We start from the raw sequence: 16,832 nt of genomic DNA, 5'->3' as shown, positions 1-16,832 counted from the left end.
TTTGTGTTGCCCCTAGGCCTATTGTGTCCTACTGCATCCTATTGTATTATACAGTGTTTGCACTACTTTTCCAACAGTGTACTTACCTCATTTTGGTTTGTGTGTATATTTTGTGTATTCTACTTACCTCCTAAGGGAATATATCCTTTGAGATATTTTTGGCACATTGTCACTAAAATAAAGTACCTTTATTTTTAGTAACTCCCGAGTATTGTGATTCTTATGATATAATGCTATATGATATAAGTGGTATAGTAGGAGCTTTGCATGTCTCCTAGTTCAGCCTAAGCTGCTCTGCTATAGCTACCTCTATCATCCTAAGCTGCTAGAACACTACTAATCGACTAATAAGGGATAACTGAACCTGGCACAAGGTGTAAGTACCATCAGGTACCCACTATAAGCCAGGCCAGCCTCCTACAGTGGGCACCTTTGCTAGTGCAAGGGTGCCCTCACACTTAGTAACTTTGCACCTAACCTTCTGCAAGTGAAGGTTAGACATATGGGTGACTTATAAGTTACTCAAGTGCAGTGAAAATGGCTGTGAAATAATGTGTGTGTTGTTTCACGCAGGCTGCAATGGCAGTCCTGTGTAAGGGTTTGTCTGAGCTCCCTATGGGTGGCAAAAGAAATGCTGCAGCCCATATGGATCTATAGGAACCACAATGCCCTGGGTACTTATGTACCGTATGCTAGGGACTTATAAGGGGGGTCCAGTGTGCCAATTGAAATTGGTAAATGACAAATTTAAAAGCAGAGAGAGCATAAGTACAGAGGTTCTGATTAGCAGAGCCTTTGTGACACAGTTAGGCACTACACAGACATACACATTAGGCCATAAACTATGAGCACTGTGGTCTTGACCAGCAGGATCCCAGTGAGACAGGAAAAAACAAACTGACATACGTGTGAAAAATGGGGGTAACATTCCAAGAAAGATGGTACTTTCCTACACACTCTGTGGCCAGAAACAAAACATGCATTGGCTGGGGGTGCCTCCCACCTCCCCCCTGCAGGAACCTTAACACCTGGTGATGAGCCTCAAAGACTCAGGCCTCATATTACAGAGCCCCAGGGCACTCCAGATGGTGGTGATGCCCGCCCCCTAGAAGAAGCCCCACTTTTGGTGGCAAGTCTGGCAGGAAAGTTAGGAAAAACAAGAAGGAGTGAGCACTTCAGCTGAGACCACCCCTAAGGTGTCCAGAGCTGTAGTGACCCCCATTCCTTCAGAATCCTCCATCTTGGGTTGGACAACAGGGACCAATAGGGTAAGGGTTGTGCCCTCCTCCCCAAAAGGAGTGGGCACAGGAAGGGTGTAGCCACCCTCAGGGACAGTAGCTATTGGCTACTGCCCTCTGACCCCTGTAACGGCCCTAAGTCTAGTATTAAGGGGAACCCCTGAACCTAGCTCACCAGATTCCTGACAATCGCAAGAAGACTACAAGAAGAAAGAAAAAGGACTGATAAGCTGACCCCCAGCAGAGAAGACTGAAGACATCAAATGATTTGGCCACAGCCCTACAGGCCTGTCTCAAGCTTCTGAAGACAACTGGTACAAAAAAGTGATGTATCCTGCAGGGCCAGCGACCTCTTAAAAACCCCAAGAGGAATGCCTGCACCCCAGAGGACGAAAATCTCCCATAGAAACTCCAGCAAAGGACACCAGAAGTGCTCCGGATCAACGAGTCCTGCCCACTCTGCACCCAACCACATGGACCACGTTAAGGAGGCCCACCAGTCCAGAGAAGGTCCCTAGGTGATCCTGACCTAGTGTCCACCCTGGGTTGACCCCTCCTGGCCAACACAACAATGCCTGCAGTCTAAATCCGAAGGAAACCCTCCTGACCGCAAGAGAACCAGATGAAGATTCCCAACCCCAAAGGTACCCCTGCAACCGCAGCCCCCTGGCCTTGGGGAATCCAACCTTTGGTGCAGTAATGATCAGCAGGCGGCCCTCCTCCATGCCCAGCCTGTGGTTTTCCAGAACTGACCCCCCTGGACCTAGCCTGCAGCATTTTTGTGACCTGAGGTCCCCCTATTGTGAACCATTGGGAGCCCGACGCTGTGTTTGCGCCCTGCACCCGGCTGCCCCTGTGCCACTGAGGAGGTGTGTTTGGTGGTGACCTGTGGCCCCCCTGGTGCTCACCTAAACCCCTTAGGTCCACCCTCCGAAGACGTGGGTACTTACCTGCTGTCAGATCCAATTCAAAGTGCCCCCAGTCTTTATAGGAACCCATTCTAAATCTTGCTTCAACTTGGACTTCTGAATCCGCCCCGCCCCGTGTTGCTGGTGGTGGGAGTTTAGGATTAATTTGAACCCCAACCTGTGGACATCCTAACCTCTGGAGACTGGGACTGTAAGTCTTATATTTACCTCAAACTGGTACTAACTTTTCTTCCCCCCCAGAACTGCGTGTGTGTACTGCGGTGTCAACTTTTAAAACAGATTATTGATATTTATTTGAAAACGGTTTTAATGACCAAATTGAAACAAAGTGGTGTTGTTACATATGCTTGCTACTTACTCGCAAATGTACTTACCTGCAAACTAAACTTGTGGTCTAGAAATAAAGTAACACAATATATTTTTGCTATATAAAAACCATTCACCTAGAGTTAGTCATTGAGTCTGTGCTTCCTTTATTGCCTGTGTGTGTACAACACATGCTTTGCAATACCCTCTGACATGCCTAACTGCTCGACTACACTAACACAAAAGAGAGCATTAGTATTATCTACTTTAGCCTCTGGGGAACCCCGGAAGTCTGTGCACACTATATCTTATTTTGATATAGTACATACAAAGCCAGCTTGCTACAGGGACTTATTTATTGATAGTGCAATAAATATAAGTATAGTGCACATGTGTAATGGTGTCCCCGCACCCACAACGTCCGGGGAATTTGCCCTGAAAGATGTGGGGGCAACTTGGCTAGTGCCAGGGTGCCCTCACACTAAGTAACTTTGCACCCAACCTTCACCAGGTGAAGGTTAGGCATGTAGGTGACTTATAAGTTACTTAAGTGCAGTGGTAAATGGCTGTGAAATAACGTGGACATTATTTCACTCAGGCTGCGCTGGCAGGCCTGTGTAAGAATTGTCAGATCTCCCTATGGGTGGCAAAAGAAATGCTGCAGCCCATAGGGATCTCCTGGAACCCCAATACCCTGGGTACCTCAGTACCATATACTTGGGAATTATATGGGTGTTCCAGTATGCTAATGTGAATTGGTGAAATTTGTCACTAGCCTGTTAGTGACAATTTGGAAAGCAGAGAGAGCATAACCACTGAGGTTCTGGTTAGCAGAGCCTCAGTGAGACAGTTAGTCATCACACAGGTAACACATACAGGGCACATACTTATGAGCACTGGGGCCCTGCCTGGCAGGGTCCCAGTGACACAAACTAAAACAACATATATACAGTGAAATATGGGGGTAACATGCCAGGCAAGATGGTACTTTCCTACAGCATCCAATGTCGTTATTTGGTTCACAATCTTAAACATTGTCCCATGTGAATGATAATCCACAACAACAAAAATATAACGTCCCCTGCTTCCCAAATGGTTTATGGGTCCTAATATGTCTAGTCCTAATTGATCCCACGGCTTTGCAGGGACACACACAGGTGACAACGGGGTTTTTCGCAATACTTTGGTCTTGTCACTCATGGCACATGCTATACAATCTTTTACTACACCTTCTACATACTAATCCATCTTTGGGAATCAATACGTGGCTCGCAGTTTGTTTTTCGTAAGGCTTCGTCCCAAATGTCCCTCATGTGCTAGCTTCACTAATTTGTCCCATAGTTTACTAGGAGGTACGACTCTCTCACCTCTAATGACCAATTCATCAGAAATGTGTAATTCTGACCTGATGTTCCAGTAACCTTTTAAATCATCTTCTACGTCCTTAATCTTACCAGGCCAACCCTTGAATATTTTTTCTTGTAGCATTTTTAATATCCGGTCATTCCTAGTCTCTTCTATCCATTCTTCCTTGGTAAGACTCGCGAATTCCACTAATAGCACAGGTTCAGGTGTCTGCAATTCCGAAATTCCATCCAGCATTTCTTTTTCTGTGGGGTCACTTTTAGTCGCCCTGGACAAATAATCGGCTATGGTATTCTTGCTACCTGGGACATATATCACGTCAAAATTGTAACCCTCAAGGCCCATCATCCATCTGGCTATGCGGGCGTTTTAAGTTTTAAGTTTTGGATCAAAATTCCTTAATTGTGGAGATTGGACAATGGCTTCCTTTACTTTTTCGAAAGCTGATTGACGTTCGGTATTCCATACAAACGGAACATCTTTTTTTAACAATACCCTCATTGGCGCTGTGACAATGGCAACATTTTGCACAAACTTCACCATGTATTCAGCCAAACCCAAAAATGATTTTAATTCTTGTTTACTAGTGGGTGCACAAGCTTCCCTCACCGCATTTACAAGCTCATGTTTTGACTGGACGCCCTCACTTGTGATTTGATGTCCTAGGTATTCCACTGATCCTACACCTATCTGACACTTTTCTCTTTTAATTGTCATGCCAGACTGACTCAGAGCCTTGAGTACTTCTTTTAAAGTATTATCGTGTTCATCTTTGTTCGCACCATAAATCAGCACATCATCCTGAAAACATAACACACGGTTAATGCCTTGCAGGACGTTTTGCATGATGGGTTGAAAAACTGCTGCAGATGCCAGACCAAACGGCATTCTGCGGTACCTGAAAGCTCCAAATGGCGTGATAAAAGAAGTGAGAGATCGTGAAGAAGGGTGTAGCTCGACTTGGTGGTAGGCCGAGGATAGGTCTATTACGTTAAAAAATCTGGCTGGGCCCATAGTGCTTAGCATTTCATTAATCCTGGGCAAAGGAAACCTCTCTACCCAAATATTTGCGTTTAAATCTCTTAAATCAACACATACACGTATGCCCTTACCCCCAGGTTTCCTGGCTATAACAATGGGTGCCAACCATAAGGAGCTCTCAATGGGCTCTATGACCCCCATCCGTTCCAAATTGTTTAACTCCTGCCTCAAAGGTTCCTGCATAAGGAATGGAACTGGTCTTACTTTGTGGAAAACTGGAATAGCTCCTTCCTTTAGGGAAATTTTATGTTGGTAGTTTTTTAGTAGGCCTAATTTATTTTCAAAAACTTCGGGAAACTCTTTACATATTGTATTTTCACTACTTGGTGCTTCTACTAGTAGTACAGGTTCTTACATGTTAGGGTCAAAACGAATGCCCAGTTGCGTCTGATGTTCCCAGCCTAAAAGATTTGATCCCTTCCTAGTGAAATATACATTGCCTATGGTTTGTCTTTCCTTAAATGTGATGTGCATGCTTAACATCTCTGTCAACGGTATGGGATCATTATTATACCCCCCTGGGGAAATGTCCACAGGTTGTAGTACATATCCTCTCCTTTTAAGTTTGTTTTCGTAAATGCTCATATTTATAAAAGTGAAAGGGGAACAAGAGTCTGCAAATACCCTTACACATTCACCATCCAGACTGATGTCACACAAAGGATATGTCTAATTTTTTCTCTGGGCCTCATTACTCCCATTAACTTGTAGTACAATTTTGCTTTGAGGATCTTGGAAATCCTCGATTCTGTGTACTGTTCTTTTTCACTGTTTTGTCGCTATTGCATACTCTTGAGTAATGTCCCCTGGCACCACATTTCCTGCATGTAGAACTTCGAGCAGGACACACTGGGTTGTTGGCTAGATATCTACTATTTCCACATCTATAGCACCTGCCTTTCATACCATCAAAAGGATATTTTTTCTTTTGCAAGACTTCATGCACCTTAGCTACATCATCAACCATTAGTTCCCTGCATTCTTGTCTTGTACTAATTTTAACTTCCTTTACTTCCTCTTCAATGGAAACATTTTTGATCAATTTCATGCACTCTGTAGTATGCTCAACACTCTTGGCAATTTTAATAGCTTTTTTTAAGGTGGGGATTAAAACTAATATTGTTCCTGTATTTTAATATTGTTAGTGCATCTTACCAATTGGTCCCTAATTAAGGAATCCTCAAGATTTCCGAAATCACAAGTTGTGGCTAAACCTCTTAAACTAGTTATGTAGCTAGCTACTTTTTCGTCCTTACCTTGTTTTCTGTTAAAAAACATGTTTCTTTCTAGTACAATGTTACCTTTTAGTCCAAAATGACACTTCAGTTTCCTGAGGGCTAGTTCATATTCATCTAGCTCATCTTCCTCCTCCTCCTCTTCCTCAGGTAATTTTAAGTTATCATAAACTTTCCTTCCTTGTATACCCAAGTTATGAAGGAGGATATGTTGTTTTCTCAAAGGTGAAAATGTTTCCCCCCTATCGCTATCAGACAAGATTCAAATAACTTAACCCAGTCTTTCCATAATAAGCTAGGTTCCCCTACTTCATTAAGAAATGGAGGTGTTTGGGACATGCTAGCTGCCGCCATGTTATATATAATATTACCCAAATATTCAGTATTCAGAATTCATGAAACTTTACAACCAGCTATAATAGTCACTTACATGCAGTTAACTGTAACCAAAATATTATATATATATATTTTTTTCTTCTTAAGGATTACATTTATACTGTATACTTGTATGTGTAAACACTAACAAACTCATAAATTACAAAACGTTTGTCACCAATAATTGTTCCTTACTTGCAGTTACTTAGATCCTAGTTTCTATGTTTGTTAAATCCTGAAATATTCAATTTACAGTCGACATAGAATCCTTTACGATTTCCCTAATATATGCACACTAACGCTGCTAGATGACTTGATTTTGCTGCAGATACACAGCACACCGCTCTAGTTCAACAAGAAAGTAGTCTTAATTGTGCGCATCGCGTTGGTGCCGTGAAAACGTGCACCACCCTCACCGTGTTGCTCTGCCTCCGATTTCTCCTCCTCAACTTGTTAACTTGCCGCATGTCTTCTACCTGCAGAGCCTCCAGCCGCGATTGCAGGGCCGTGTCCTCCACAAATGAGGATGCGGAAACAAACGGAAAGGACGCAGAAACAGGGGAGCTGTGCCGGCCCCTTTCAACGCCCCGCTCTCACTTGGAGGACCAAGCAGCGGTACCAAAGTACTTACACGGTCCGACGCCGTCACGTAACAAAAGGGGCCCACACCGCCACTGATAACTTCGGCTGCCTCCTCAGCTGCTGCCACTGAGCCTGCGCGACTTGATGCCGTCCCGTGAACAAAAGGGGCCCACACAGCCACCAATCGCTTCGGCTGCCTCCTCAGCCGCTGCCACTGCCCACCTCTGACAAAATTGACAGTCCAGTCGGAGATGGGACACAGGAGCCCAAAATCTGGAAACAGGCACCCTCCACCACAGGTGTCTTCCTTTTCAAACGCAGCACAACAGAGTGCGCACAAGTGTCCTGGAGACACAAAACTCTCCTCAGAAACTCCAATTTGTTGACAGTCTTCACTTTACGAAAACTCTCACGATGGCACAAGAAACAGGGGTGAAGAGTTCAACTGCCCCCTGCGCAGCATCCCACCTTCGTCGCCAAATTTTCTTTTATTGTAATATAAGACAGGAACTCTGTATGTTGAGACCAAGACGACTTTATTGCTCCAAACTCCTCCTTGCCATCGCTCAACTCTCCTCACTCAACATTCTAAGGTAAGGCTCCCGGCCAGTCCATTCTCCCTAGGATTCTAAGGAGACTTTGGGAGTGTACCATTGGTGAAATTACTATATCTACAATCAAACTGAGTGTAAATAAATATATACAATTAGCCTGAATAGTTATTACAAAACTACGCTTACACAATGATAACAAAATTTAAACAATTGGTTCTTATATGCAAAATTGGTTCTTAAAGTTAATTTCAGGTTCACATCACTTCACAGGTAGTGTGCTTATAACACCAACATTTTATCAATATTTAACACATTGAGTATGATTTAAAAGTGAAGATGTGTGGTTGAACATAAATGTCTAAAGGACATATTTGACTCAAAATAAAAACTATTGCAAAACATGAGAGGCAACATTGCAACACTCAAAATCAATTTAACGAAAAAAGTTAGAAATAGTGTGATCATTATTACAAACTTACTTCACATTAGAGTATTGCATGGTTAGAAGCTGAGACTCCTCAGTACTCTTTTCGGGAGTTTTCTAAAAACAAAAACACACTACATTTACACCAACACTGTTAAAAACAGTGTACAGCAGCGGGGTGGGTGGGGGAGAATGAGAACATTATAAACCCTGCCACTTTAAATAACTTTCCTTATACATTTTGTCATTGCTGCTTGTCCTTGCTAATTTTCTTTTCCAGGGGACAACAGCCATACATGCCATTGGTGCAGAATCATGCTCTGGTTGCAATACAAATACATTCTGTGCAGTAAAGTGGAGAAAAGGAGTCACCTTTTATGAGAGTAGAAGCTGCAACACCATTGTACAACAAAAGAAGAAACTGCACCTGAACAGTAGTGACTAACACAAATGAAGAAGTTACTTACCTTCGGTAACTAATTATCCGGTAGAGACTATCTAGCTGCAGATTTCTTACCTTTAGAATTCCCTGGCATCAGCTCGGAATCTGGCACTTTTGCAGAGCAACACCATTGCCGGTGCTACCAGGTGGTGTCGTTCTGATCAACATGGCATCATCAGTATCATAGCCGTCTGTGATGTCACGTTGCCTATAAAGGCACCACCCAGGCACGCGTACGTCAGTTACTTTTCCACAAACTTACAAATACTGAAGCGTAGAGCAATGAAAAGAATCAACAGTTTGTGCTAAAAAAAAAAACAGGACCATGAAAGGAACAATCCCTAAACTTAGCAGAAGTATCCACAGAGTGGGGAGGTATGGGTGGGTGTAAGGAATCTGCAGCTAGATAGAGTCTCTACCAGATAATGCATTACCGAAGGTATGTAACTTGTTCATCTGATAGAGGCTTCTAGCTGCAGATTCCTTACGTTCAGAATAGATACCCAAGCCATAACCTCCTGGCGGTGGGCTGCGGACAGATCTCACACCAAAAAGTCTTGTAGGAATGAACGGGCAATGTGACCATCTCTACGAGTCCGATTGTCCAGACAGTAACGTCACGCAAACATGTGCGGGGATGCCCACGTTGCAGCCTGACAGATGTCCAGGACTGGAACACCCCATGCTAACAGAGTGGCAGCAGCTTTGCCCCTTGTGGAATGTGCTCTTAACCCCGCAGGAGGCTGCTTCTTGGCCAGCGTGTAACAGATCTTAATGCAGAGAATGGCCTAGTGTGAAATTGTTTGCTTCTGTACTGCCCGACCTTTCTTTGCTCCCACATACCCCACAAAGAGTTGGTCATCCACTCTGAACTCTTTTGTGCGGTCAAGTAGAATGGCAACGCTCTTTTTTAATCCAGCTGGTGGAGTCACTGCTCTTCTTTAGAGGGATGCAGTGGAGCAAAGAAGGTGGGCATGGTGATGTTTTGACCCAGGTGAAATAGGGTCACCATCTTCGGGAGGAAGGTGACATAAGTTCTAAGTACCACCATGTCCAGGAACATGGTGAGATATGGGGGCTTAGATGAGAGAGCCTGCATCTCACTCACCCTCCTGGCAGATGTTATTGCCACTAAGAAGGCTGTCTTGATGATGAGCAGCTGGAAGGGACAGTTGTGTAAGGGCTCAAAGGGAGTACACATGAGAAATGTGAGGACCAGATTTAAGTCCTACTGAGGCATGACAAAGGGCGTAGAAGGATACATATGTACAAGCCCTTTGAGAAATCTATGTACAACAGGTGATTTGAATAATGAAGGCTGATCGGGCAGCCAAAGGAACGCCAATAAGGCAAAACTGATACCCTTTGAGAGTGCCCAATACAGAGCCCTACTGAGCAAGGGATAAGACAAAGAGAAGAATGTCAGAGAGAGGAGAAGAAAGAGGACCAATAGATCTTTCTGTACAATAATATATAAAGAGTTTCAGGCAGCAGGTGTATACCGACTTAGTAGAGAGACGCCTGGCTGCCAAAATAACTTTACAAACTTCGGAAGGAAGGTCGAAGGCTGTCAACTGCCGCAATTTAATCTCCACGCATGAAGGTGCAGAGTTGAAAGGTACGGGTGGAGAACCTTCCCCTGCTGCTGCGACAGAAGATCTTCTGTAGGAGGCTGGCCTGGCTTATAGTGGGTACCTTGTGGTACTTACACCTTTTGCCAGGTCCAGTTATCCCTTATTAGTAGAATGGAGGTGTTCTAGCAGCTTAGGCTGATAGAGGTAGCTATAGCAGAGCAGCTTAGGCTAAACTAGGAGACATGCAAAGCTCCTACTATACCACTTATATCATATAGCACTGTATCACAAGAAAACACAATACTCAGAGTTACTAAAAATAAAGGTACTTTACTTTAGTGACAATATGATATGCCAAACGTATCTCAGAGGATACCCTCACTTAGGAGGTAAGTAATATACACAAATTATATGCACACAAACCAAAATCAGGTAAGTAACAGTAAGATAAGTAGTGCAAACAATGTAGAATCACCATAGAATGCAAAAGGTAGAAATAAGCCTAGGGGCAACACAAACATATACTCCAAAAGTGGAATGCGAATGGACCCCAGGCCTATGGTAGGTTGTAGAGGGTCGCTGGGACTGTTAGAAAACACTAAGGGTGTCCAAGATACCCAAACCCAAGACCCTGAAAAGTAGGAGTAAAATTACCCTACTACCCCACAAAGACAGTATAGTCGAGATGGGGGATTCTGCAAGGACAACTGCCAGCAAAACACTGAAGACGGATTCCTGGAACTGAGGACCTGTAAAGGAAGGGGACCAAGTCCAAGAGTCACGCAAGTGTCCAGGGGGGGCAGGAGCCCACTAAACCCCGGATGAAGGTGCAAAAGGGCTGCCTCCGGGTGGAAGAAGCCGAAGATTCTGCAACAACGGAAGGTGCCAGGAACTTCTCCTTTGGTCAGAAGATGTCCCACGGAGTGCTGGGAGATGCAGAGTTGTTACCACACAGAAAGACCGCAAACAAGTCTTGCTAGCTGCAAGAGTCGCAGTTGAGGATTTTGGGTGCTGCTGGGGACCAGGAAGGACCAGGATGTCGCCCCTTGGAGGAGGAGACAGAGGGGGCCCTCAGCAACTCAGAGAGCCCCCGCAGAAGCAGGCAGCACCCGCAGAAGTACCAGAACAGGCACTTAGAAGATCTGAGGACAGCGGCCGACTCAGAGTCACAAAGGAGGGTCCCACGACGTCGGAGTCCAACTCAGCGAATTGGGCAATGCAGGACGGAGTGCTGGGGACCTGGGCTAGGCTGTGCACAAAGGAAGTCTTGGAAAAGTGCACAGAAGCCCGAGCAGCAAGGACTTACCTACACCAAATTTGGAAAGAAGGGCCACTGGACTGTGGGAGACACTTGGACCCAGCTCCTGTGTTCCAGGGACCACGCTTGTCAGGATAAGAGGGGTCCCAGAGGACCGGTGATGCATAAGTTTGGTGCCTGCGTTGGTAGGGGGAAGATTCCGTCAACCCGCGGGAGATTTCTTCTTGGCTTCCAGTGCAGGGTGAAGGTAGACAAACCTTCAGAGCATGCACCACCAGGAAAAATGGCAGGATGAGGTACTACAATGTTGCTGGTAGTCATCTTGCTACTTTGTTGCGGTTTTGCAGGCGTCCTGGAGCAGTCAGCTGTCGATCCATGGCAGAAGTCAAAGAGGGAAGTGCAGAGGAACTTTGGTGAGCTCTTGCATTTGCTATCTGGTGAGATATCCACAGGAGAGACCCTAAATAGCCCATAGAGGAGGATTGGCTACTGAGAAAGGTAAGCACTTTCCTACATCTTCCCAAAGGAGAAGCCTAATTGGAGGACTGATAATTATTTTCAGAAGCTCAGGACACCAAACTATCTGTGCCCAGTCACAGGCCACCAGGATTATTTGGGCCCTATCGTTCTTGAGAACACTGGGCAGAAGTGGGATGGGAAGAAAGGCGTACAGGTGGACTGATCTCCACTCACATTAAAAAGTGTCGTTGAGCAAGTGCCGCCTTGGAAACTCCAACGCGTAATACAGCTGATATTGTGTGTTCTCTTCGGAGGTGAACAGATCTAACCAAGGCTCTTCCCACTGCTGAAAGAGTCTGTGTGCCATCTCCAGATTGAAACACCATTCTTGACAGCTGAGTTTGTCTGCCCTGGTGTTCAGAAAACCTGCCAGGTTTTGAACGGCCAGGATTATGTCCTGCTGTTCCAGACATCCAGAGACGCATGGCCTCTTGACAAAGGGTCCAAGACCCCACACTGCCCTGCTTGTGCAGTACCGCATTGCAGTGGTGTTGTCCGTGAACACCTGCACTATCTTCCCTTTGACAACAGGAAGAAATGCCTTCAATGCCAATTGGATTGCCCAGAACTCCAGCAAGCTGATATGGAATCCGGATTCCGTCAGAGACCAGAGGCCTCTTAACTACACCCCTTCCAGGTGGCCACCCTATCCCAGAAGCAACGCATCGGTCACTACTGTAAAATCTGGTTGAGGAAGGGAGAGGAGTCTGCCTCTGACCCAATCGTGGTTCATTAACCATCCCTGCAAATCTTTTGCAGTTGCCTCCGAGATCTGAACTTTGTCGGTGACATTTTCCTGATGCTGTGCCCAATGGAACTTCAGGTCCCATTGTAGGGTGCTCATATGCCACCTTTAATGTTTTACTAACAGGATGCAGGAGGCCATGAGGCCCAACAGCCTCAGAGTCTGTCTCACCGAAATCCAGGATAAAGGCTGAAACATCGAAATCATAACCTGAATATCATGGACTCGCTACTTGGGAGGACAGGCCCGAAGCCGCACTGTGTCCAGAACAGCTCTGATGAAAGGGAGCGTCTGAGAGGGAGTCAGGTGACACTTCAGCACATATATAGTGAACCCCAGCAAATGCAGGAGGATCGCCATAGTCTGAAGGTGGGCGACAATAGCCTGGGACTTTTAACAGCCAGTCGTCGAGGGGAAGATAGAAAACCCTAGCCTGTGCAGATGAGCTGCAAACACCACCATCATCATCAACTTGGTGAACACCTGAGGGGCGCTGGTGAGGCCGAAGGGGAGCATGGGTGTAGGAAGCTGACCTGGTGTGTGGTGGACACTCAGGGTGTTTTCACCTTATACCAGGTCCAGACAACCCCTATTAGCTAGTGAGACAGTGTCTAGGAAGCCAGGGCTCTCTAATGGTAGCTGTGGTGAGCAGCCAAGACTTAACTAGGAGTGTAAATGTAGGAGGTTGGCATGGTTTCTAGTGGGTACCTTGGGTACTTACACCTTACACCAGTTCCAGTTATCCCTTGTTAGTGAATGTAGTAGTGTTCTAGCAGCTTAGGCTGATAGAGGTAGCTATAGCAGAGCAGCTTAGCCTGAACTAGAAGACATGCAAAGCTCACGCAATACCACTTATAGGTAAACAGTCTTATACACAAGTAAAGACATTACTCAGTGTTACCAAAAATAAAGGTATTTATTTGGGTGACACAGTACCAAAAATATCTTAGAGACAATACTCCTTCTGGAGGTAAGTATTATACACAATATATACGCTAGACACCAAAATAAGACAAGTAAATAGTCTTAAAACAATGCAAACCATAGGAAATCCTATAGAATGGAATGGGAGAAAATAGGTCTGGGGCAAAACGAGCAAGTTACTTACCTTCGGTAACGCTTTTTCTGGTGGATACACTAGCTACCTGTGGATTCCTCACCTAATGAATTCTCCCCAATAAACAGCATTCAACAGAAACTTATTTCCAGCTCTGCACGTTGGCGAGGACGTCACAATTGCCCGACTCCACGCGGCTCCTTCTGACGTCATCGTGGCAATAAGAGGTCCCCGCCGGCATGCTGACGTCAGTTTACACCATTTTTTACGTGCCTTTGAGACGAACACGTGAATACTGACATTCCATACTCATTATGATCGTATCCAAGAAAACCTTTATACAAAATGTAATCAAATAGAAATAGCAAACAATATCAATATATATCTGCAAGAATACATTGTCATAAATATATACAAGTACATATATATATAATATATATATATATACACACACAAACAAATCCCCTCATAATTCAGCAATATACAAATATACATATATACACCCAAGGAAATCTCGGTATGAACAGACAGACTATGGGGAGGCAAGTGGGACCGTGAGGAATCCACAGGTAGCTAGTGTATCCACCAGAAAAAGCGTTACCGAAGGTAAGTAACTTGCTCTTCTGATGGATACAACTACCTGTGGATTCCTCACCTAATGGATAGAGTCCCAAAGCAGTACCACCTCGGAGGTGGGTGTCTGACTGGTCATACCAAGAAATCCTGCAGCACAGATCACGCAAAATGGCCATCCCTCCTCACCTCAGAGTCCAAGCAATAATGCTTTACATAGGTGTAGAGGGACGCCCAAGTTGCAGCCTTACACATGTCTGCCACTGGAACACCTCTAGCCACGGCCGATGTGGCCAACTTAGCCCTGGTGGAATGGGCTCTTATTCCAACAGGAGGAACTTTCTTTGCTAATGAATAACAGATATTAATACAAATAACGACCCACCTGGATAGTGTTCGTTTGTGGACGGCCTTCCCTTTTCTCACGTATCCGACAAAGAGTTGGTCGTCCAAGCGGAACTCTCTCGTCCTATGTAAAAACTCAAGGCCCTCCTTGGGTCCAGTCGAGGTAGTCTCTCTTCCTCCTTAGATGGATGTGGAGGAGGATAAAATGACGAGTGTGTGATAGACTGCCCCAAATGAAAAGGAGTCACTACCTTGTGGAGGAAAGCCGCCCTGGTCCTCAGCACCACCTTGTCCGCATGAAAGGTCGTAAAAGGAGGGTGAACACAAAGAGCTTGAAGCTCACTTACACGCCTAGCAGACGTGATGGCCATAAGAAAAACAGTCTTTAAGACTAAAAATCTCAAAGGGCAAGAAAGTAGCGGCTCAAAAGGTGAACCCATTAAAAAGGTTAGAACCAGATTTAAATCCCACTGGGGCATAAGAAACGGAGAGGGAAGAAACCTATTGGTAAGCCCCTTCAAAAACCTCAATACTAAAGGGGATTTGAACAAAGAGGGTTGATAAGGTAGGCATAAGAAGGCTGAGAGAGCCGAAAGATAGCCTTTGACAGTACCAGAAGCCCAGCCTTGCTGTGCCAAGGACAATTCAAACAACAATATGTCCGACAAATGGGTACTTAAGGGATTAATTTGCCTCTCTCCACACCAAGCCACGAATTCAGCCCATCTGCTCGCATAGACAGATTTGGTGGAGTGTCGCCTGGCCAAAAAAATAACGTCCACCACATCTGGTGGGAGAGCAAAAAAAACTCAGATTGCCCCCTTCAATCTCCAGGCAAAAAGGTGCAGTCTCTGGGGGTGGGGGTGTAGAACCTGCCCCTGCGACTGCGAGAGGAGGTCTGCCCTGTAAGGGAGACGTAGCGGAGGGCACAGTGAGAGTTGCAGAAGGTCCGTGTACCACACCCTTCTTGGCCAATCCGGAGCTATTAAGATGACTTGGGCCTGGTCTTGGTGAATCTTCCTCAGAACTAGAGGAATCCAGGGTATTGGGGGGAAACGCGTAAAGCAACTGGCCATTCCAGGACATCTGAAACGCGTCCCCCAAAGCTTACTGCACTGGATACTGGAGGCTGCAGAACAACGGGCAGTGCGCGTTCTCCCAAGTGGCAAATAGGTCTATCTGGGGAAATCCCCACATCCGAAAGCTGTAAAGGACCAGATCTGGATGAAGACGACACTCGTGATCGGCCGTGCCCAGGACCAGAGCCGCAGAACCTCTCTGCAGAGAAGGTACGACCCTACTCCTCCCTGCTTGTTGATGTACCACATCGCGGTCGTGTTGTCCATCAGGACTTGACCTGACTGACCACGAAGGGAAGGGAGGAAGGCCTTGAGAGCCAAGCGTATCGCCTGCAATTCCAGCAGATTGATATGAAACATCTGCTCCACTGGAGACCAATGACCTTTGATCTCCAGGTCCCCCAGATGAGCTCCCCACCCCAGAGTGGAAGCATCTGTTATCAATGTGGCCAATGAAGGTGGTAGTGAAAAAGGCCTTCCTTGAGAAACGTTGCTGTCTACAGACTGTAGGAGGCTAGCCTGGCTTATAGTGGGTACCAGAGGTACTTACACCTTGTGCCAGGTCCAGTTATCCCTTATTAGTGTAGAAGAGGTGTTTCTAGCAGCTTAGGCTGATAGAAGGTAGCTATGGCAAAGCACCTTAGGCTGAACTAGGAGACATGTAAAGCTCCTACTATACCACTAGTGTCATATGCACAATATCATAAGAAAACACAATACACAGATATACTAAAAATAAAGGTACTTTATTTTTATGACAATATGCCAAAAGAATCTCAGTGAGTACCCTCAGTATGGGGATGCCAAATATACACAAGATATATGTACACAATACCAAAATTATGCAGTAATAGCAAAAGGAAGTAATGCAAGCAGTGTAGAATTACAATAGATTGCAATAGGAGCACATAGGTATAGGGGCAACACAAACCATATACTCCAAAAGTGGAATGCGAACCACGAATGCAACCCAAACCTATGTGAGCTTGTAGAGGGTCGCTGGGACTGTAAGAAAACAGTGAGGGTTAGAAAAATAGCCCACCCCAAGACCCTGTAAGGTAGGTGTAAAGTGCACCTACAACCCCCAGAGAGCACAGAAGTCGTGATAGGGGGATTCTGCAAGGAAAACCAACACCAGCAAAGCAACAACAGTGGATTTCCGGACCTGAGTACCTGTAAGAGAAGGGGACC

At 45.5% G+C, this 16,832-nt stretch overlaps 1 protein-coding gene across 6 annotated transcripts in view; it reads right to left on the bottom strand.

Annotated features, from left to right (window-relative positions):
* ATF6 (activating transcription factor 6) overlaps window positions 1–16,832 on the bottom strand; it is a 1,225,231-nt gene that overhangs the window by 236,590 nt on the left and 971,809 nt on the right. For all 6 annotated transcript variants that reach the window (XM_069231066.1, XM_069231064.1, XM_069231068.1 and 3 more), the window contains one exon: window positions 8,105–8,166. In XM_069231066.1, the coding sequence (XP_069087167.1) occupies window positions 8,105–8,166 (62 nt within the window). The remainder of the gene's footprint in view (window positions 1–8,104; window positions 8,167–16,832) is intronic.

The sequence above is a fragment of the Pleurodeles waltl genome, chromosome 4_2 (assembly GCF_031143425.1).
Source record: "Pleurodeles waltl isolate 20211129_DDA chromosome 4_2, aPleWal1.hap1.20221129, whole genome shotgun sequence".
NCBI classification, from domain to species: Eukaryota; Metazoa; Chordata; class Amphibia; order Caudata; family Salamandridae; genus Pleurodeles; species Pleurodeles waltl.
The sequence above is the reverse complement of the archived record's forward strand: the minus strand, read 5'-3'. Positions and strand labels throughout refer to the sequence as shown.